This window comes from Ostrinia nubilalis, chromosome 1 (assembly GCF_963855985.1).
Source record: "Ostrinia nubilalis chromosome 1, ilOstNubi1.1, whole genome shotgun sequence".
Classification (NCBI taxonomy): Eukaryota; Metazoa; Arthropoda; class Insecta; order Lepidoptera; family Crambidae; genus Ostrinia; species Ostrinia nubilalis.
Window position 1 is genome coordinate 8,104,708 of NC_087088.1, and position 21,945 is coordinate 8,126,652.

The following is a 21,945-nucleotide window of genomic DNA, read 5'->3' on the forward strand; positions in this document are numbered from 1 at the left end:
TGTTCAGCTGCTCGTCGAAGCGGCTGTCGGACGGTCGCCTCTCAGCGAGTCGGCGTACAATGTAGCGGCCATTTTTGTTCTTTAGTTCATTTTAGCGTGCGCATATTTTAATGTCTTTAGAAGGATATTCAGGCAATTATCACGATGACTATAATAGTCTTTTTAATAGATACGTCTGCTTCTATGAACCAAAGAGCTTATTTGGGCGGACGCCCAACGTTGCTCGATGTAGCCAAGGGCGCTGTGGAAACGTTCGTGAAGGTACGTGCAGTGTCATCGACTCGTCAACCGCCTCGTTTTGTGATCGATTTGTTTATCGCGTGTTAGTGTGTTAACTGATTTAATTCTAATTCTTTAGGTTCGTCAGCGATCTCCCGAAAGCCGAGGCGACAGATATATGCTTCTTACTTTCGAAGAGCCACCCGCGAACATCAAGGTTAGTATAGCAAAGTGAACACGTTATCGAGGATATTGTTGTTGTTTGAGCTGTTGGTGAGGTGGCCGCAGCCGGTCTCGTGGGGTCCACCTGTAAACCACTAATAATCTGCAATCCAGAACATAACATAGGTGGGAAATTCCGAAATTGACTGAAATAGACAGCACGACGTAAACAGGACGAACCACCGCCGCCGTTGCTGCCTTCTGATAGCGCTAGCGACTGCGCTCTCGTCGCATTCTCATTGGCCACGCCAACACACAACGAAATGGCGCTTTGGGGGGGAAATTTAAAACAGCGCAGTTAGAAGAAATAGCCACTATTATGTTACGCTCACTAAATTCTTATTAGTTTAACATGCTCAAACATTAAGCACTTTCATCCTACTAAATCTTTATGAACTATTTAGGTATTATTAAAAAACAATGATATCAAGACATACCTATTACACATTTAGATAGCTATAAAAATGTGTCTGAATAATGATGTCAACAATATTATTAATGTATGTTTATAGGCAGGCTGGAAGGAGAATTTAGCGACATTTATTAATGAATTGAAGAATTTACAATGCCTTGGTCTCACTACTATGGGTGCAGCTCTGAAACATGCCTTCGATGTCTTGAATATAAATCGTATGCAGACTGGAATCGATACATATGGCCAAGGCAGATGCCCCTTCTACTTGGAACCATCTGTTATAGTTGTTATAACGGATGGAGGAAAATTATCAAGTAATGCTGGCATTCAGGAAGAAGTGAGTAACTTATATTATTATTGGATTTGATATCAAACCCATATTATGGATTTTTGAGTTACATATTATTAAATTTTTGATTAAATTATTTTGTTTTTTCAAAAATCTTAATGAATTTATACTATACAATATTTCAAACATGTAGTAAACTGAAGCACTATAACCATAATAAACTTACTTTCAATTTGTTAATGCCATCAATGCTATCTTATATTTAATAGTTTGCAAATTAAATTATTAAGTTAACTTTATTGCAATAAGATTACTATGAGAGGTGCTGCTTTAATGTCCATTGATACTGAATTATGACCAGGGAATGGGTCAATAATATTTTATTTAACAATAGGTTTCTAAAAATAAAATTTTTCCTTCACAGTTCAATCTGCCTATGAACTGCCCAATACCTGGGTCCGAACTGACCCGAGAACCATTCCGATGGGACCAAAGACTTTTCTCACTGGTGCTTCGTCTGGCTGGTACACCTGCAGTGGAGAGGGATACTGGACTGGTGCCTTCAGACTCGTCGCCCATTGATGCCATGTGTGAAGTTACGGGTGGTAAGTTATCTCAATTAATCTCTTTTTTTTTCCTTTCAGCAAAATGACGTCCACTTCTGGACAAAGGCCACTCCCAAGGATTTTTATTTTTTGCAACACCTGGTCCTGTGCTTAATTAATCTCATATTATTATGACAACTACATAGAGTCTTGATTTTGTAGTGGTTTATACATTCATGTTTAACTATCTTTTATCTCTAACTTTGTTGGAATTGGTCACGAATTTCTTTTAAATTCACAAAGACCGCATGGTGGGAAGTTAGCTCCAATACAAATTATCTGACAGGAGTGATAACTATACTGTGGCTTGCTGTGTACCACCACATAAATAAATATAACTCCTTTTTTCAACCTCTACGAATGACGACGACTATTAGTTTTTTTTATATTTGCCCATTTTATAAAAAATCTACTAATAAAAAAAAAACTTGTTTGATTCTGATTGGTCACTATTTTGGAATCTGTTGGCGCCAAAATGCGCCATAATTTTTTTTAAATTAACGATATAAAGCTATAAGCGTTAAAGCTGTGATTAAAAACTTTAATCTGCTTTTATTTTTGTCATTTACGCTACATTGATCATTGTCAAACTTACGCAAACCCATTTAGATACGTCATAGTAAAGTGGGCGTGGCTGCCTGTGTTTCCGTTCTACATAATGTGTCCTCTCGAGACTTCAGTACCCCAACAAAGGTTTTGGGAACATGACATCTTTGCAGGCATGTTTTCAAGCTTTTAGAGGCATCGTCGAATCGTCATTCATCATAATGCAATATTTTTTTGCATTTAAGCAGTATCTACCTCAATCTCAAAGAATTCGTTTCGCCAGTGACGACGTCGCAAAGTATCTCAAATTGTTCAATCTTCAAAGTTGTCCCACTCTTGTCATAGGGTCGTAGGACTCGTAGTCCCGGCGAAGATGACATTGATGATTCCATTATAAGCTCGAAGGAGGAAGATAGCATCAGCAGACCATTCCAATGAGGTTACAGGAAATGTACTATTAGGATTCCAATTCTTATGCGAAAACACATAAATCATTTACGAATTCCTTTCAGATATTTGAAAATTCATATCATATGCTTTTCTATGAAAATACTTTCGAACGTTTATTTGCCACCGGCCACTGCAGTCTGGGTCGGATCGCCTTCGAAATGTTTTTTTTTTATACTAGCATAGTCCGCGTCAATTCCTTCAGCAATTTCGTAAAATATACTAATTCGATATTATTTTAACAACTAAAATAATATCGAGACTGCAGTCACAGTATTTCACTAGCAATCATAGAGAGGTTTATTCGCAACACTAGACGAACAGTTTGGCGTCAAGTTAGTCGGCCTTTGTCCCTATGATTACTTAGCCTGATTAGAGTACCATAACTACAGGACTATTCCCGCTGCAACTCTTGTGTAGCCAGAATCTACAGCTTGACCGCCAATACAATAAAGAGTATACTAGTTGAACTAGACTCAAGTTACTAGAGTTGCTGCCAATGAGATCTGCTGTTATCTCTTGGATGAGATAGATCGTTACACGTTTTCTGCTCCAGTATAGTCGGCTGTTAGCGTTTCTAGTACAGTTTCAGACATTTTTAAATTGGCGATTATTCTCTACATCTTAAGCTCTGTTAAGCTGTCCTATTTTTAAACGGATTAAATATTAATGAAGTTCATCTTACTCTCATCGTTTTATGAAAGGCGTAGGCCGAAGCTGTCTTCACAGTGGGTTGTAAAATTATTTTCCTATATCCATAAAAGAATTTGAAATCCACATCGTAATATTTAGTCTCAAGAGATTTTTTAATAAAAATAAGTACCTAGGCAAGGTTTATTTAATTAGGTTATTCATTTATAGAAAATGGTGGTTTTTAAAATCTAGGCCAGCAATTTTAAGTAAATGAGACATGTATAATAATATAACACAAAAATATTTAATGATGCGATGTAAAATTACATCGATGGAAAGATCGATTTACGATTATTATCGTCCCTGATTTCACGTATTTAAATTTTGATCCATTCCAATCATGTTTCTATCGCAATAGGTTTCCAATTTAAAATTTGTGTTTCAGGTTCTAGATAATTTTACAAATACAATTAATTTTAAAAATAAAGGGGATTACTGCGAACCGAAAGCATTATTAATAATGATTGCGATTTGAGTCTCTATCATAATAAATATAAAGGATTAGCCTGAATATGGGTGAGCCCTTTAAAACCTGTCTAACTAGTTTTTGTATAGTTCATGGAGTGTCAAGGTGTTCTGTACTTCAGTATTAAAACTTAAAATATGTTGCTTGAAATCTAAGTCTTACGCATTCCATCTTAGTTGAAGGTCGGATTTATCTTTACCATAATTTTTGACTTTCTTATTATAGTAGGTACAGTCAGCGTCAAATATTTTGTGACACCCAAGTAGCCAAAAAGTTTGCAATACGTCTTTGTTACAATTGGAATAAGGTTGTGTTGTGTTGTCAACTTTTTGGCCACTTTGGGTGTTACGAACTATTTGACGGTGACTGTACATTATAGCATAATCTAAATTATGTAATACTGGCTATCATTTTTTCCGACAAATTGATGATATTCCTTCCCTTGCAGCGTTTTGAAAGGTTATTATTTAGGAATATCCTCTTGTCGCGATGTGTTATCCAGTTTTGTGATATTCATAATTTAAAGATATCTTCAAAGAGTGTACTTATGTAATCTATGCTCATAAATAATTAATAATGGTGTTACGGTTTAATGATTCCTCAGTAGGTTTACAGATTAAACACTCGATGTATTTTAAAGCAAAGAATTTTGCATGCCTTGAGTTTTGAGCTACAAAAGCTTCTGTCTCTATAAAAATAAAAATACTTTGATAAAAAGGATAATAGGTACTCATTGAGTAGGTATTATCAGTTATACACGGTTCCGAAATATCGAACTAGTAAGGTAATTTTGCAGCAATGACACCGTAAAATTTTAAATTACACTGTTCACATGCAGGAAATAAAGATTTTTACGATAATGTAAACATTATGCACATAATGTCTACCTACCAAAATTCTGCATGTAACATTAGCTTTTTTCATAGCTCTATCTATGTTTATAATACCTAGGTACTACTATTAACTGAATTTCAGGACACATTCATGAATAGCATGATGCAAACGAGAGAAATAGTGTCTTAGAAAGTGTTTTTCTTTCATTTCAACCTAGAGCCATCCACTGCTGGACAAAGATTTCCCCACTGATTTCCACATCGGTCCTGCGCTGCCCTAATCCAGGTGCTTCACTCAACCTTCACCAGATCACGACAAAGTATTTATTGTATTCCTATTCGGATTATTCCCAACTGGACCCAATTTCATATGTAGAGAATAAAAATAAATGTTAAAAAACACTATGTACTCGTATTTTTCTTTTTGGCAGTACTTTTTACCTTTTCGTGCCTAGTTGGGAATTTTTGGTAGGTATTTATCTGTCGTGTCCAGTTGGGGACGTGTCAAGTTTGGGACGTGTCAAGTTTGGGACGTATGAAGTTGGGAATAAGCCTCCCATTCTGACAATATTATTCCTTTGCTTCAGGCCGATCATACTGCATCACCTCACACCGCATGTTGATGCAATGCATTGACAGCTTGGTGCAGAAAGTGCAGAGCGGCGTCGTCATTAACTTCGAGAAGATTGGCCCCGACCCGCCGCCCATAGATGGAGGGAACAATAGGGAGGGCGAGCAGGGCGACGATATGAACCACGATGTCGATAAGGAGATGGAGGGAGACAGCGAGAGGAATGGGGTTGGTATCTTTAAAAAAAATATTTATTTCATCAGACAACTATGATCCATAGTGTCAGAGAAGCTTAAAGATTAAGTTAGTATTTTATTTCTGATGTGTATCCGATCATTGGATAATCCACTGTCGGCTATTTGCTTAAGTGCTCATAAGAAAACTTTAACTTCACTTGCTATTGGTGATCGGACAGTATTCAAAATTGATTTCTTGAACCCATAAAATTATGTGCGAAAATCTATCGTTTATTTGCTCTATTCGATATTTTATTTGATTTGAAAGGTCAGTTGACTTTGAAAAAACAAAACTTACAAGTGACGTCACAGTTGGCTATTAATTGACTGGTGATGTCACATCCCCTATTAGCGCCTTTGCCCAGAGATAGTCGCGCTGCAATCCATTATTTACGGCGACTACATGTTTTGAAGAAAACCTTTGTTTAATCGTCTTGCTTGTTCAATAATAACATGTCACTCTTGAGTAGAAGTAGCACCTCTTTCAGCCTTCAGAAACGCAGCACCAGTTCTAAGTTCTTTATTTCTTTTGTCTGACTATTATGACTTGAGTTTTTTGTGCTACTTCTCAACAACACTTATTGTTCCGATGCAGTGGTAGAGTTAAAGTAATACTTTTTAAAAGCCTATTTGCAGAATATAAATGAATTAAATTTTATGACTTAACAATAAATGTTATTATTGTCTTGTAGCGTTGGAACGGTGGCCCGTACCAAACGGGGATGCCCCCAAACCAAGGCCAGAGTGCACCGCAGGCGTGGCACTCCTGTCGGCGTCTCATCTACGTGCCCCGCACGGTCGCTCAGAAGGGATTCGCAGTTGGCTTCTGGCCGATACCGGAGTCATTTAGGCCTGACCCGAACGCGCCCGCTTTGGTGAGTGTAAATTTCGGTTTCATTATCATGTTTCTTTTTGTAATAATTTAGGTGTCTATCTTTCGATGTTATCGATATCGTGTGGGTATGATATGTCGCAACACTAGTGTGTAGACGAAAAGAGCCGCTAAGGTGTCTCACATCTCACACACACACAACTTGGACTTGCCTTTCGAAGCTTGCAATTTTTTCCTTTCGGACAGTTAGATTTCAAACCTAGGTTAGGTTTGAAATTGAAATTTAACGGACTGTGACCCGCATGAACAAAGATTTTTGTCTTTAATTATTTTGGAAATCGAACCCAGAATATCCGAAACGAGAGAGTCTCACTCTCACATGGACTACGGAGGCGCTAGACTTGACCACTAGCCACATCAGTCACACTTATGTTCATATTATTAGTTAGTCGAAGAGGAATTGCAAGAATAAAAGAGAGACAATGGATTTTTGTTAGCTAATTAATAAAAATAGCTTATTGATTTGATCCGCCCGGAAATCGCATCCGTTCTCTTGTGCCTCGGGCGATACGAAATGTATACGCGTCGTTCAATATGTAGCTCAACACGACTCACAATGCAAAGTCGCATAACGACTTAACTGGAGTGCGTCCAGTTTGGTTCATCATTCCAATAGTGATACAACGAATCAATGTTCGGAGCATGTTATTTATATGCCTCTTCAGAAGTGTGGAAACAGCAAATCAATGCCAGCTACAATTTCTCAGTATTTTCATATAAGCCACCCCTTATCGTTGCGCGCGTAGGTCGCTGAAGTTTATTTTCGGGAATTCCCGGAGATGTTTTTACGCAGACCGATGTCAAATGGAGGCTTATTTCTAAATGACAACATTTGTTTTATAAATAAATATTTTGTATTTTGTAAATGATTTTGCAGCTTGTAGCATTGAATAAAAAATATCGTTAAATAAGAATGGATAAGATTCTGTACTTTTGCGATGTTCTTCCTGAAAAGATTCAATAACATAAATAGACTCGTGCTAAATTGCCCACCGCAAAAAATACAGGCGGTCGTAGCGACTTCTAGACAACACGGAGACAAGAATAAGAAGCTTGATATAAAGTCTAACTATACATTTTAATCTGAATGTTTGTTACAGCCACCTCGCTCGGCGCACCCAGTGGTCAAGTTCACTTGTTCGAGCCAGGAGCCGATGGTGATTGACAACTTGCCTTTTGACAAGTACGAGTTGGAGCCTAGTCCTCTCACGCAGTTCATCCTAGCGAGGAAACAGCCGACCATCTGCTGGCAGGTTGGTATTTTGACATTAACAAAAAAGAAAAGAAAGTGACGCGGATTTTTGAGTTTTTAATATTAGAATACGATTTCTTTTTTTATATTTTATTGTTAGCAGATAATACTGGCTGGATTTAATTTTTTTCTAAGTTCTTTTTTTTAATTCTATGGGTATCCTTGTTGATACAAAACATTATTATAGCTACTAATGAGATAGCAAACCAAACCTTGCATCAGTGAAAGTGTTAAATGGTAGAGTTAACAGTTAAAGTAGCACCATAAAATATTTTCATGTGGTTTATGTATACTGGTTCTGCTATAGGAATGGGATTATCGTTTTTTTCAGATGAAAATTGAGTTACCCTATTATTATATTACACGAAAATCCAGCCCTGATTTGAATTTAATATTGGACTTGGGCATTACAGATCAAATAATAAGGTCCAATGATGATCCATGTTGATGATATGATATGATGATGCTAACACTAGTATTGACCTTTATCTTATCACACAAATAACGGCTTTGGGATTGCCCATAATAACTAACTTACCTATATTAAATTACTAGGTTATTATTGATAATAATTTCTCACATTATCACTCATATTAATCAATAGGCTATTTTTTTTTATAAAATCACTGGTTTTTAAGCTGATGTCTTTATGTGACCTGAAACTTCAAGCTCATGTACTACGTAATAAATGTCGCGTTTCTAGTGACCCCACTCCTTGATCTCAGATTTGAATTTAGTAGAAAGCAAAAGCTTGAATGTCTTAAATATTTACTGGTTTATATTTACTTAGTCACTTCTGATCTGAATATAAGGCTCTAGTGACCGCTCGCGACTTCGTACGCGTGGATCCCGTTTATTCACTTAGCGGTGGAGTTTCGTAAAATCCCGTCTTAGTGACCTACGTTCTAAAAGGATCCCCATGCAAAATTTGAGACTCTAGCACTTGTAGTTTCCGAGATTTCGTGATGAGTGAGTCAGTGACATTTCGCTTTTATAGCTATAGATTATACCTATTCTATTTCCCCAGGTGTTCGTCGCGAACAGTGGTTGCAAGAATGCCGAAGTGAACCATCCCTTTGGTTACCTGAAAGCTTCAACCAACCTGACGTGTGTGAACTTGTTTGTGCTGCCGTACAACTATCCAGTTCTGCTGCCTTTACTGGACGATCTATTCAAAGTACACCGCTGCAAACCGACGCCGGAGTGGAAACTGGCGTTCCAGCAGTATCTGGATAGGATGCCGTCGTACTATATAGCGGTATGTTGCGTATATTACGTTTCCTATGAGCTTATGATTTTGAATGACTAGCTGGGTGACGTACGTGCCTGTTACTGCAGAATGACTTGGGTCAGACTGATGAAAGCTCATAACATGAGCTCAACAGTTAGACTGGCATCTAATTTAGTTGCAATAGTGGTTATTTTGAAAAGAAAATTTTTAGTTAGATGATCTTCCTTTGGTAATCATGATTTCATACTATGTACAGCAAAGTTTGTTTTAAAAATGCTTCATAACTAACATAATTTAAGGCCATTGTTACTAACCCCACTAACATAGTCTTTATTTTTATTTTTTATTATTTTTTCTTTCACAAAATAAAACATATAAAATGAATAAAGTTTAGAATTCCACGTTTCAGCCCCTACGCAGAGCTTTAACGAAAATGGGTGCGTCCGCGCCACTTCTTCAGAGCCTCATTCCAGACATGCAAGACAACACGCTCAGTTTCTCAGTACTGAACTATTTGAAAAGACTGAAGAATCAAGCTAAGATTGAATTCGAGAAGCTATGCGCTGACGTCATAAACAAGTCTTCCAGTAACAACGTTCAGAAGGTAATAATAATATCACTTGTTTACTTTATTATTTTTAACATTCGTAGTCTAACTTGAATACCATTGCTTAAAGTTGAACGATTCTGAAACGTCAAGTGGCAAATATCGAAACTAGTGGCCCCCTCCTGTCAAAGTCATAGCTGGAATGGTTCAGTGTTGGCTGTAAAATCGCATTATAACGTGATGTCTTTCGTTTGCAATGTAATTCATATAAGAGGCACGCGGCCCCATACAAATTTTATCTCCGATCGTGCGTAGTTACGTCAGTACGCAAGTATTTTTACTCAAGTTTCGTTTTATAATATTAAACAATACACTAAAGAAACAAAAAAAACCTCATCCAATTGAAAGTTATCTTATAATCATCTATTAACAAATTACTTGAATTTCCTTTTAGATAGCAGAAAGCGTTCGCGTAATGCCCCGTTCCCCGCTCAAAAAAGACCTGACCACGCATCCGTGTCTCCAGGACAAATTCACAGCGCTGAGGGATCAGCTTAATGAGTTCGGGGGCTTCGTAGTGGGACTCTCGCGGGGACGGCATAAGACGCAAGTGCACACATATAGGAACCCCTTCGATATACAGAGGAGGGACTTGTTGGATCAGGTAATTATTATTATTACTTACACCAGAGTAAATACAAATGAGTAGGTCATCTTCATAGGCGCAACACCCTGCTAATCCACGCTAAATGGCAATGCCAGATTTTGTATGGAAGGTGGCGTCTTTTTTTTTCGCGCGGCCATCGACCAAACTTTGTTTTTTGATTACAAAATAGTGTAATAAACCAATCTTACTAAAGCATGTATACCTCTAAACTCAGTCTGAACTGAGTTACGAGCATTAGAAGTTTAATAATTTTCATACTAGATTTGCTTTTTGCGCGCAAGTTTTGTAAGAAATTGTAACAAAATATTGCGCTATTTTTTTATTGCGCTGATTCTGCTGCATACTGATGTCTGGAGCCTTTAATGGATGGTATTGTTTGTTTACACATACAATGTCATTATTTTGTTGCAATTTCTTACAAAACTTGCGCGCAAACAGCAAATCTAGTATGAAAATCTGATGCTCGTAACTCAGTTCAGACTGAGTTTAGAGGTATACATGTCATAGTAAGTTTGGTTTATTACACTATTTTGTAATCAAAAAACAAGGTTTGGTCGATGGCCGCGCGAAAAAAAAAAGACGCCAATTTCCGGCATTGTCTTTTTGTCAGTGTGTGCGTGCGCGCCGCATACGTATTGGCGCGCTCACATACAAACCGCGCTCGGTGCGTTTCTATGAAGATGACCTACTCATTTGTATTAACTCTGCTTACACTTACTCGTTCTATAGTTCCTGAGGTGCGATGTACGATGAGCTAATTAAACTGTTTTGATCCTTGAAGGGGCGACAGCATGAATCATGCGCGTAATCAATATCTTTGACATTCAGGGACTGACTCAATTTGTAATAGGATAAATAGTGGAAACTTCAGAGGTCACTAACCGCAGACCGGCGGTCAGTATTTTGTTATTCTGTTTATTTTTGATAATTTTGAAGAAAAAAGGGATTCCCTTTTTCGTACAAAACGAACTAAATATTTTAACTGCACTAGAGGATTGTTACTTGGACTGAGTAAAAAGTAGGTCCTCGCGCGAACAGCTGTACAAACATGCGGGTCTAAACAGTTGGTCAGCAACGGGTTTCGTCAAGGAATCACAATTTAATCTACTTTTCTTTAATTTGCAGGTTGTGCGAATGCGAGCAAACTTCCTGCAACCATCGCTAGCGCACACGCGTTTGGTCGACGAGGACAGTCTTCACACCATGCCGGTGGCACAGATGGGCAACTACCAGGAGTATCTCAAGCGCATGACGCCGCAACTAAGGGAGCTCGAGTCGCAGCCCGTGCGGCAACACATGTTCGGCAACCCGTTCAAGATAGACAAGGTTTGTTTTATGTTGATGACGTCATAGGTTAAGTCCATGCGTTTAGTAGATGAGGATAGTCTTGATAAAATGCCGGTGGCACAGATGGGCAACTACCAGGAGTATCTCAAGCGCATGACGCAGCAACTAAGGGAGCTCGAGTCGCAGCCCGTGCGGCAACACATGTTCGGCAACCCGTTCAAGATAGACAAGGTTTGTTTTGTGATAATGACGTCATATAGGTTGCGTTGTAGCAGCAATGGGTAGGGTAAACTCGGGATACTACCAGGAGTATCTAAAGGGCATGACGCCGCAACTAAGAGAGCTTGAGTCGTAGCCCGTGCGGCAACACATGTTCGGAAACCCGTTCAAGATAGACAAGGTTTGTTTTGTGATGATGACGTCATATAGGTTGCGTAGTAGCAGCAATGAGTAGGGCGAGATCGGGATACTACCTGGAGTATCTCAAGTGCATGACGCCTCAATTAAAGGAGCTCGCAGTAAGGCAAAGATATGCAAATTGACTTCAAAGCCGAGTTAATTGTCTACTAACATTACGTGAAATAAAACAAATGACTTACGATATCGTCGTTCACCGTTCTAGTTTTGCGTAAAATCAAAACAAATGACTATCACTTTCTGTTCTATCAATCCAGACGCTCATTTGTCCTTTCAATTTCCAGCGAATGATGGTCGACGAGGCGGACGTTGACCCAGTGAGCGCCGTCAAAAGCGGCAGCGGGGGCGGCGGCGCAGGCGGCAAGCGGGGATCAGAGACCCCTCGCAACATGCCGCCGAAGAGGAAAGTGGGACCGTTGCCCGCGCACTTTGTGGCGCGGCGGCCGTCGTCGCCGGCGGTGTCGACGCCGCCGGTTTCGCCGGCGCCGCCGGTTACGCCGCCGCCCGCCGCTCCGTTGTCCCCGGTTACTATGAGGCGGCCGGTGTCGCCTCAAGCGCCGGTACCCTCGGATCTACCCTCTGGAAGGCCACCCGAGGTAAGATAACCACTGCGTTAAATCGCATACCTACCCTGCGGGAGTCAAGTCATCAAGTCAGAAGGACGAGACAAAACCCCAGTGCTCTGTCACTCGCCATAAGTGGAAACTGTAGGATTTCTCCTTCCGGATCTAACGCAACCTTCATGGAAGGCGGGCCAGGTGCCCTTATATTTGTAGACGCTTGCCAGATTTCTACTTCGCACCTAGACATGACATCATCAGCAACAACGATGATGCTAATGCAGATGATTCTTGATGATGCAAGACATTATGCAAATAAGTTACACGGATTTCTTTTTGCATTAGCTCGTCGTTAGCTTGAACGGGCACTACAGTTGTTTCATTTTAACTTTTATTACCTATCTAACAATTTGACTTATTATTGCAGGAGCCTCCAAACGTGGATACCGGCGGGCCGGTCGGCGGGCCCGCGCCTCCCCCTCCCCCGCCGCCGGCGGCCGCGCCGGCGAATCTACCGCCTGTTATCAAGCCCTTTCTCAATGGAGGTCAGCAATCCTATCCTATTATCTTTTTAGATATCAAAATATTTACAGTCGCAAAGATTTTAGAAGCGATAGTTATTTGAAAAACCGGCCAAGTGCGAGTCGGACTCGCGCACCGAGGGTTCCGTACAAACCTGCAAGGTTTACAAAGTTCGTTCATTACGACAATCGAGTCATAACTATGTTTTTTTTTCCACGGGTTAAAGGCAATTAGATCTAAGTATTTGATATGAATTTCAACTTGATAGCTCTACGCGTTCATGAGGAAAAAAGTAATAAGTTTATATTTATTAAAAAATATATATTTTGTAATGTAACTAAAAATTTAAGGTTTTCGGAATTTTTCCTTTATGTGTGCTATAAAACGTTGCTTCATGCCAAATTTCAAGATTCTAGGTCGACTGGAAGTACCCTTTAGGTTTTGATTCCCTTGCGAGTACTTGAGAGTTTCAAAATATGCAGCTTAAATTGCTGTTTCTTTTGATTGCGTTGACATAGAAGTTTGATTTTGTTACAGCTTAAAGGTATTATAGACCTGAGTATTTGGTATGAAATTCAATTTAATACCTCTACGCGTTTATGAGGAAATGGGTAGTAAGTTTAAAATTATTAAAAAAATATATATTATGTGATGTAACTAAAAATTTATGGTTTTCGTAATTTTTCCTTTATCTATGCTATAAGACGTTGCTTCGTACCAAATTTCAAGATTCTGAGTTCACGGGAAGCACCCTGTAGGTTTTGATTCCCTTGCAAGTGTCGAAAATTTGCGGCATAAACGGCTGTATCTTTTGATTGCGTTGGCTTATAAGTTTGATTTTTTCACAGCTTCAAGGGACAGTAGACCTGAGTAATTGATATAAATTTCAGCTTCATACCTCCACGCGTTCCTGAGAAAAAGGGTCTTGACAGACGGACGGACAGACGGACAACAAAGTGATCCTATAAGGGTTCCGTTTTTTCCTTTTGAGGTACGGAACCCTAAAAACTGATTTAAGATAGCTTCATATCGATCGATCAAAATGGTGATCTAAATAACTACGTTATTGAACCTTATATTGTCTTTTGAAACTGAGAACAAGGGTCTCAAACGTGAAATGTAGTATTCATGAATACTTACAGCTTGACGTTTCGGTGGTGTAGCTACAGCCGTGGTCTTAAACCGCAGTCTGGTTCTTCGGAAAGGCTTGAAGATTTTCGGCTACTCTTAAAGCCCGGTCTGCGAGCACGTAGAATTTTGTCCAATGACCCCAAGCTACCCATCCTTATCGCTCGCACGTAATTATATTGCTGTCGCAACTGTGCGACGGGCGCCAGCAGTGAGTGTGCGAGCGCGACAGCAACATAATTACGCGCAAAATTCTACGTGCTCACGGACCAGGCTTTAGTGATGTTACTATGATACACAACTCACTTATTGTTGTTCTATCTTACGTTGCGATTCATTGTATTAAAACGGGAAATTTAATTTTTACATTTGTCTCATTTCAGACGCGTACACAACCATGGGCAGTAAGATGCCGCGGTCTCCGTCGCCGCCCACCATCGCAGCGCCGATCATTCATGTGCCCGCGCATGATTCCCAGGAGCTGCAGATCAACGCCATCTTACAAGGCGTGGCCGCCGAAAACAACGCCCACTCGCGCCCGCCCAAGCGGAAACGAAAGGTAAAAGATCAAATCTTTATGGTCTAAAGCCCGGTCCGTGAGCACGTAGAATTTTGTCCAATGACCCCAAGCTACCCATCCTTATCGCTCGCGCGTAATTATATTGCTGTCGCGACTGTGCGACTGGCACCCGCAGTGAGTTTGCGAGCGCGATAGCAACATAATTACGCGCGAGCGATAAGGATGGGTAGCTAGGGGTCATTGGACAAAATTCTACGTGCTCACGGACCAGACTATACACCCGTTAAGCTTCGGCGAAATGGATGCGTTCAGCCTGCGTGCGCGATAGCGTGTATGGTAGCGATCAGACATCGCGTATTAATTTGTAGCAAAGTGTTCACGTCATTGGCCGCGGCAACCGATGCAGCGTCGGTTTAGGCGCAAAATGTAAAAAAAGCGCAAAATGTCTAATCCGTAAAAATCTTAAACTTAACCTAACCTAAAACCTAACTAATACCAGGCCTGGCTCACTCCGCGCGGTACATCCGATAATTACCTACAGCGAAGCGCCCCGCCGGCGGGTATTATATCAGTCGAGTGTCACGCGCGTGCCCGTCAGGACGCGCTGGCGTGAGTTGTAGTACCTAATTCTATGATCGAAGTATTATTTAAAAATGGACATAAAGAGAAAGAAATATTGTGCGGCGTTCGGGTGTTTAAATTCGAAAAGAAATCTACCGGATTTATCTTTTTTTTCGCTTCCCAAAGAATGATGATGAAAGGTATGTTGGCCATGTCGGTAATCAATAATTCTTAGGATGGTATAGGATTCTTCTTTTTTTCTGTAATAGTATGTTTAATTTATTCGTCTTGTGTTAAAATAGGTATCAATGAAGACATTGTAATAAAATAAGTTTTTTTAAATCCTAAGTAAGATATTTGAAATGTTATTTTTACAAAGGTAAAATAACAGTAATACTTACCTTACGTACCTACCTCATTACAAATAAGTAGATTAATTATTTTTTCACTAGACAGCAACCCTAACAGCGTAAGAAAAGTTCAGAGGCACGCGATAGAAAGAGACAAAACTTGTAGGTGAATAAAATTGTAGGTACGTAGTGCTGTGCGAGCTGAATTCCACTGTATCGCGTCGTAGCAAGACTCGCATTTATTTAAATCGTCTTGCGGAGTAATCCTTCTGTACCTGTACTATTACTTATTCTGTGCTAATACTTTATTAACTCAGCGGTTAAATTAATCAACAAAAAATATCATAAATTAATAAGAATTTTATGGATTAGACATTTTGCGCCTAATTCGCAGCGCCTGCACGTGTGGCCGTGGCGTTTAGATCGCGCTTGTTATTTTGACATTTCGGATTTTGAATTGGCGGATTTTTTTACGGTAAAAAATGCGAACGCGAACGCGGCAGTGTGAACAACTTTTGCACGCGCAGTAATCGCCACTGAGCACACTATCGCGGATGTAGGGTAAATGAACGCAGTTTGGTCGAATCTTTTAGGCATAAATTAAATTGGATGATAAATAAGATTTCCCCACCTACGTCACTGTTGTGACTAACTTCTCTACCGGCTATATCTTGCGCATGCGCACGACTGGCAGGAGTTGCAGATCAACGCCATCTTACAGAGCGTGGCTGCCGAGAACAACGCCCACTCGCGTCCGCACAAGCTGAAACGAAAGGTAACAAGATCTTCGTCATGGTCATGGTCTTGTTTCTGAGTTGCTGGTTTTATTTTTGAGTAGAAGGCTCGATTGACGTGTCCAATGTGTCAATTTTTAACGTTCTTAAAATTTTCTAAATTTATGCACAATAATTCTACTTATTCAACAACTACTCATGTGAAGTATCCATTAAATTAATTCCAAATGGGACCATCAATCAATCTACGGCTTATTGCGGACCAATTAAAATGTAATTGATCATTAATATTAATTAATGAATAACAGTCAATGAACTTTTAATTCCAATGCATTATTATAGCAGCTCTCTCACTGTCATAGATTCTGTCCTGTGTTTGATTTAAAATATTGAAATACAACCAATCAAGACTTTGATCCATGCTTGATATCGAATGTGCTTTGTTCTGAAATACGCACCTACATCAATCGTATTAACTAGAAAGTCTAAAAACCATGTATAGATCGTTTCATCCACGAAGACGCGCCCCACCATTCTTCCGCTAATGTTTGATTGTTATCGGCACACTCTAAATTATCTATGAGTGCACACGCACACTACAATAATGACGCTCGGATTGCTCGGATCTAACTCCCCGCACCCCGCGCTTCCCTCGACTAAAGTTTGGTGGGACGCGTCTTCGTGTATGAAACCAGGCCTGTTCATCTCCGCGAGTTTGCATCGAAAACAAAATACACGCGCTACGCCTCCTGAGATCACTAATCGACAGGACAATCACGAGCGAGCATTGACGCACGCACGTATATTCTTCACCCTTTTGCATAGTAAAGACAATAAACTATGTATGTGAAAACGGTGGTGTAATTAATACGGTGCAGTATTTTAACTGCCTGATAATAATAGAAACACAAAATATAATTCATGCTTATTCATGTATTTCCTCCGCCATTTTCCGCAGTTTGGCACCTCACGTTACACATCATTTTACCGAAGTCAGCCCTATGGCTTCGGCGCAGTACCGATCACTGACTTTTGTCAACAAAACCGACTCCAAAAAACCTACACTAAAACGTAGAAAAATAATTACTAATTACCTACTTATTTATTAGGACGAATTATTAATATTTATGTAGGTATACCATTATTGATACTTCTGGAGTCGGTGCCAAGATTATGAAACATGTAAAGTTTGCCTGCACCGACTCCAAAAGTATCAATCATGGTATACCTACATAAATATTAATAATTCGTCCTAATAAATAAGTAGGTAATTAGTAATTATTTTTCTACGTTTTAGTGTAGGTTTTTTGGAGTCGGTTTTATTTTTTTTTATAAAATTTTACTTATTTCTTACTTTTTAGTTAACTAATTATTACCTTGATGTTACCACTGAAGGTAGGCAGTACACTGAGACCAAAAAAAATTGGTTCATAATCGGCGGAGATATTGCGTATAAAAAAGTTCATACCCAATTTTCCACCCTTGGGGGTGAAATATTTTCTTCAAATTCGCATGAAACCACCCTTTTGATAATACCTATTCAACAAAAAAATAATCGTTCAAATTGGTTTATAATCGGCGGAGATGTTGCGTATAAAAAAGTTCATCCCCAATTTTCCACCCTTGGGGGTTGTTTTTTTTATTATTAAATTTAAATGGGACCACCCTTGAGGTATTACCTATACGCCGAAAAAAGATTTGTTCAAATCGGTTCATAATTGGCGGAGTTATCGCGTAACAAACATAGAAAAAAAAAAAAAAAAAAAAAAAAAAAAACATACGGGTCGAATTGAGAACCTCCTCCTTTTTTGAAGTCGGTTGAAAATGGTGTTCGACTCTTGAGACAAGCTAAATTACACCATATTGTTAACGACATTGAGCATACATTTTTTTAAATACCTTCGCGAAGGAAACATTCTGTACGTAGTACTTATTATTATTCTGTGATGAAACGATCTATAAGTACACTGAGGATCAAAATATATTAACAATATCATATTGTACGTAACAGCATAGCCCCAACAAGCCGCCGCCGCCGCCGCTGCCGCCGCAGCCGTCGCGCAAGGAGCTAGCTGATATCAAGAAGCACAATCTGGACGTGCGATCCGAAGTGTTCCGGGCGATACGACGTCCCGGGAGAGGTCAGTATACTAACACTATTTAAAAATCATCAAATTGGCTTATTAGGATTTTATTATATTAGGATTTTATTTTGAACGTAATGACTGAACTTTTTAGTTCATTATTCCCTTTTATAAGTTCCAATTGGCGTTAACGGGGAATAGTGAACAAAAAGTTCAGTAATCCCCGTTGACGGGGATTGTCAACGGGGAATAGTGGAATAAGCCCATCAAATATGTGTTATAAAACCATTTTAAAATGTAACGCTTATGTGATTTGTGCATACAAAATGATCACACCTACCTTAGATACTACAGTAATGTTGCTATTTAATTGCTAGTGGTGGGCAATCAAATCAGTCCGCAATCTGCTTCAATTTGGCCCCACAAAGTCTAGTAATGTATCTGCAACTTTTTCTTCATCTGAGAGACACTATAAATTGCTGAGGAAATCGGCTTAAAATTGAAATTGATTTATAGAGATTTTGTTATCTGGGAGTTTAACTGCTCTGTGTTGACTCATCAATCAATTTACATCTGGTTTGAATTGAACTGATTCTTATGCACTGTGTTTGTTTTTGTGATTTATTCTAAATTCATGATTCTTTTTTCGAGCCATAACTTATTTCCTACAACCGTTATATGCATTTATCAACTGCGTAACCAATGTATGTCACTACTCACTATTGAGTAATAAAATAATTATACTTTCTCCAATTAACGTATTAATTTACGCCACTAATGAACAAATCGAACATTGATCTTTGTAAAGACTTCATGAAATCAATCATCATTAGAACTGTAATATAAATAACGCACATTATGCGAGTATATAGAAAAACGCTTCGTGAAACCAAATGAAATTAAAAACACGCATTTTTTGTCCCACGTTAGACGCATGTTTTGTTTTTTTACTTTCTTTTCGCGGAATGTAGCGGTGCTTAAAAGTCAATGACCCCGATAAGAATGGCCGCTTATCTAATATCTTTCAACTTGTGTGTGCATACGCAGTTAACTTATGCGGAGAAATGTTGTGTATGGATTTCCCGTACTTGCCAAGTTATTTTTTTTTCTTAATTATTAAGAGCCATTTATCTAACCAGCCAGGATGATTTCGTAAAAAAACAATTGCACAATTAATTAAAAATTTTTGTTTCAGATTTCTCAAAACTGTTCGAACACTTAAAACAATTGAAAGGTGGTGTGGATACTAAAAAAGAAGTGTTACGTGATGTGATAAACGAGTCGCTAAGGTTTAAGAGGAAGGCGTTGGCCAAACTGCTTGAGGACTTTCTGGCCGGTCTCGATAAGAACGGCAGTAGTGCGGTCAACATCAAGCGGGTGGCTAATTCTTTGAACAACTACGCGAATAACCACAGCTAGTGGTGTGCCCCACCCCAAGACATTAAGGTATCGAATACCGAAATAAAGTGGAAGCTCAATTTGTGAAGTGCGGTGGTCGATTTTACAGGATCCGTCGTAAATGATTGCGTCTCAAACCAACCGCGAAAATGTGTTCCTTTTATCTGTCGCATTGTCTTCATCTAATAAACTGTAGCTTTTATACGGTTAAGCTTTTATTGACTCAAAATGTTACGCATAAATTCCTTGATCAACTTGAAAATGGGTTTCCTGAGATTTGTATTAGGTATTTTTGTAATGAAGCATGTTTGATATTACGGTTTCTCCATAGTTAGTTTTATGGTTGACAAGTGAAACCAAGTGACGCGAAGTCAGCCTATTCTACTTTAAGTACTAGTGCAATAAACATTTCCAAAAAGTAACCAGTCATCTCCAGTATATAATTTTAGTATGAGATACGTATTTTTATTTATTGATCGATTATTAAATGCGATGTTGATTCTTGCAATTGTAACTGTTTTCGCGGTTACCCATATTGAAAATGCTTTAATACTGTGTGAAAAGGGTAGATTATCCGTTGTATAATGTATGTTGATTTAGTACGTAATATTCGCCTTGTGATTCTGATTGTTCAACGTTACAATAAATCGATATACATAGATATTAAATGTACTTATCGGTGTTTACCTTCATGTTTTCCTTGTAAATTCTCTAAATGTCGATATCCTTGTTTTTAAATGACGAATACAGAATATCACAATCGCAGCATGGCGTACTAATGAGTACTTTATAAACCATTATCGAATAATTTTAATGATACTTGAATTTGTCCGCCATAAATATGAATAACTTAAATACTTGGTTATCGGTAGTTATCGGTAGTTATCAGCGATATGCTAGTATTTCGGACGTGATTTCCTCCCATAACGTTCGTGAACAATGGCGGTCAAATAGAGTAGCAATATGAATAATTGTTTACAATAATTCAAAATCACATCTCAAATGGATCATATCATAATATAAGTTTCAAAGCATTTATTTGTATTCACGCATCGGAAATTTACATTTTACTGTCCGACCTCAGTGTTAGTGGAATGCGTCACTCTCTGTTGTGAGTGTTGATGATATTAGGGTTCTGTAGTCAAAGTGAATATTTTTTCGGTACTGGAATATTCTATCGACAATGGAAAACATTCGAATGACAATAAAGTTTTGAATCTGGTTATGATGACTTCAGAGTTTATATCTTAAATTCCCAAAGTATTTTATTAAAAAGAATTAAGAATGATTATTTGATTGACAGATGACTACGGAACCCAACTGTGTGTTCAGACACGTGGACTCTGAGTTTGTGACTAGTGGTAAATTTAAAGCAATATGAATTTCGAGAATGGTGCCGAGGTGTCTTCATATTTACGAAATGACAGTAAAATGTGTGTTTGGAAGGATATGTAAATAATACCCTCTGTACATATTAGTTTGTATTATTATTACCAATGAGAATGTATGCATAGGATGCTGTGTCGCATCGGATGTGCGACCTATAATGTGGCCTAACAACTGCATTGTCTTTGATATTTTACGTGAGTATTCAAAAATGTACTTATTTTAGCATCTTAACGTTGAATTGGTACCAAGTACTTGTATAGATTTGTTTGACAATCTTGCATAGTTGTTTGGCCACATTAACAGGCGTTTGGTCAATTGTAAAGTGTATTATATCTTTTTTTAAATAAATTATGATCCTTATTGGATTTTTATTTTGTGTTTTATTGTAAGCTTGTTGAAGTTTCACTAAAATAATATTATACTATCCTCTTACCATTATATTAGGTATTTTTCTAAGGCCACGGATACACTAGGGGCACAAATGGAGCAACATATTGCGGAACATACCAACTACGTGATGTTCCCAGGGTACAATGTTGCAGGACTTTACCACAGGCGTCCACACTAGGCAGTAGTTGCTGGGATGTGTGAACACGGAGCATTGGGACATTTTTACCCTAGGTGTATCCGTGGCTTTATGAACAGTGTTGTTGGGAGATTCTAATTCCGTCGTTTTCCCACGATTCGTTTAGTTAGAGGCAGGGCACTGACGACACGGCGCTATAGTGTTTTACCATTCTGCCTGATTTCACCATAAGCACCAAGCATGCAATATGTAGGTATCCGTAAACGTACTATGTTAGTGTTATTATCACCAGTAAAACAGTATGTTTACAGATATTTATAGAAATTATTGCAAATTGA

General features: G+C 38.7%; 1 protein-coding gene across 1 annotated transcript; it reads left to right on the forward strand.

Annotated features, from left to right (window-relative positions):
• Nucleotides 1–21,452, forward strand: LOC135088645 (integrator complex subunit 6-B). The gene is made up of 17 exons (XM_063983572.1): nucleotides 1–261; nucleotides 359–436; nucleotides 954–1,193; nucleotides 1,570–1,750; nucleotides 5,323–5,534; nucleotides 6,235–6,417; nucleotides 7,535–7,687; nucleotides 8,714–8,944; nucleotides 9,327–9,521; nucleotides 9,919–10,128; nucleotides 11,257–11,457; nucleotides 12,120–12,431; nucleotides 12,823–12,940; nucleotides 14,429–14,604; nucleotides 16,171–16,251; nucleotides 18,222–18,351; nucleotides 19,490–21,452. The coding sequence occupies exons 1-17, from the start codon at nucleotides 145–147 to the stop codon at nucleotides 19,711–19,713; spliced, it is 3,042 nt and encodes a 1,013-aa protein (XP_063839642.1). The 5' UTR covers nucleotides 1–144; the 3' UTR covers nucleotides 19,714–21,452.
• Nucleotides 21,453–21,945: the final 493 nt, after the last annotated feature.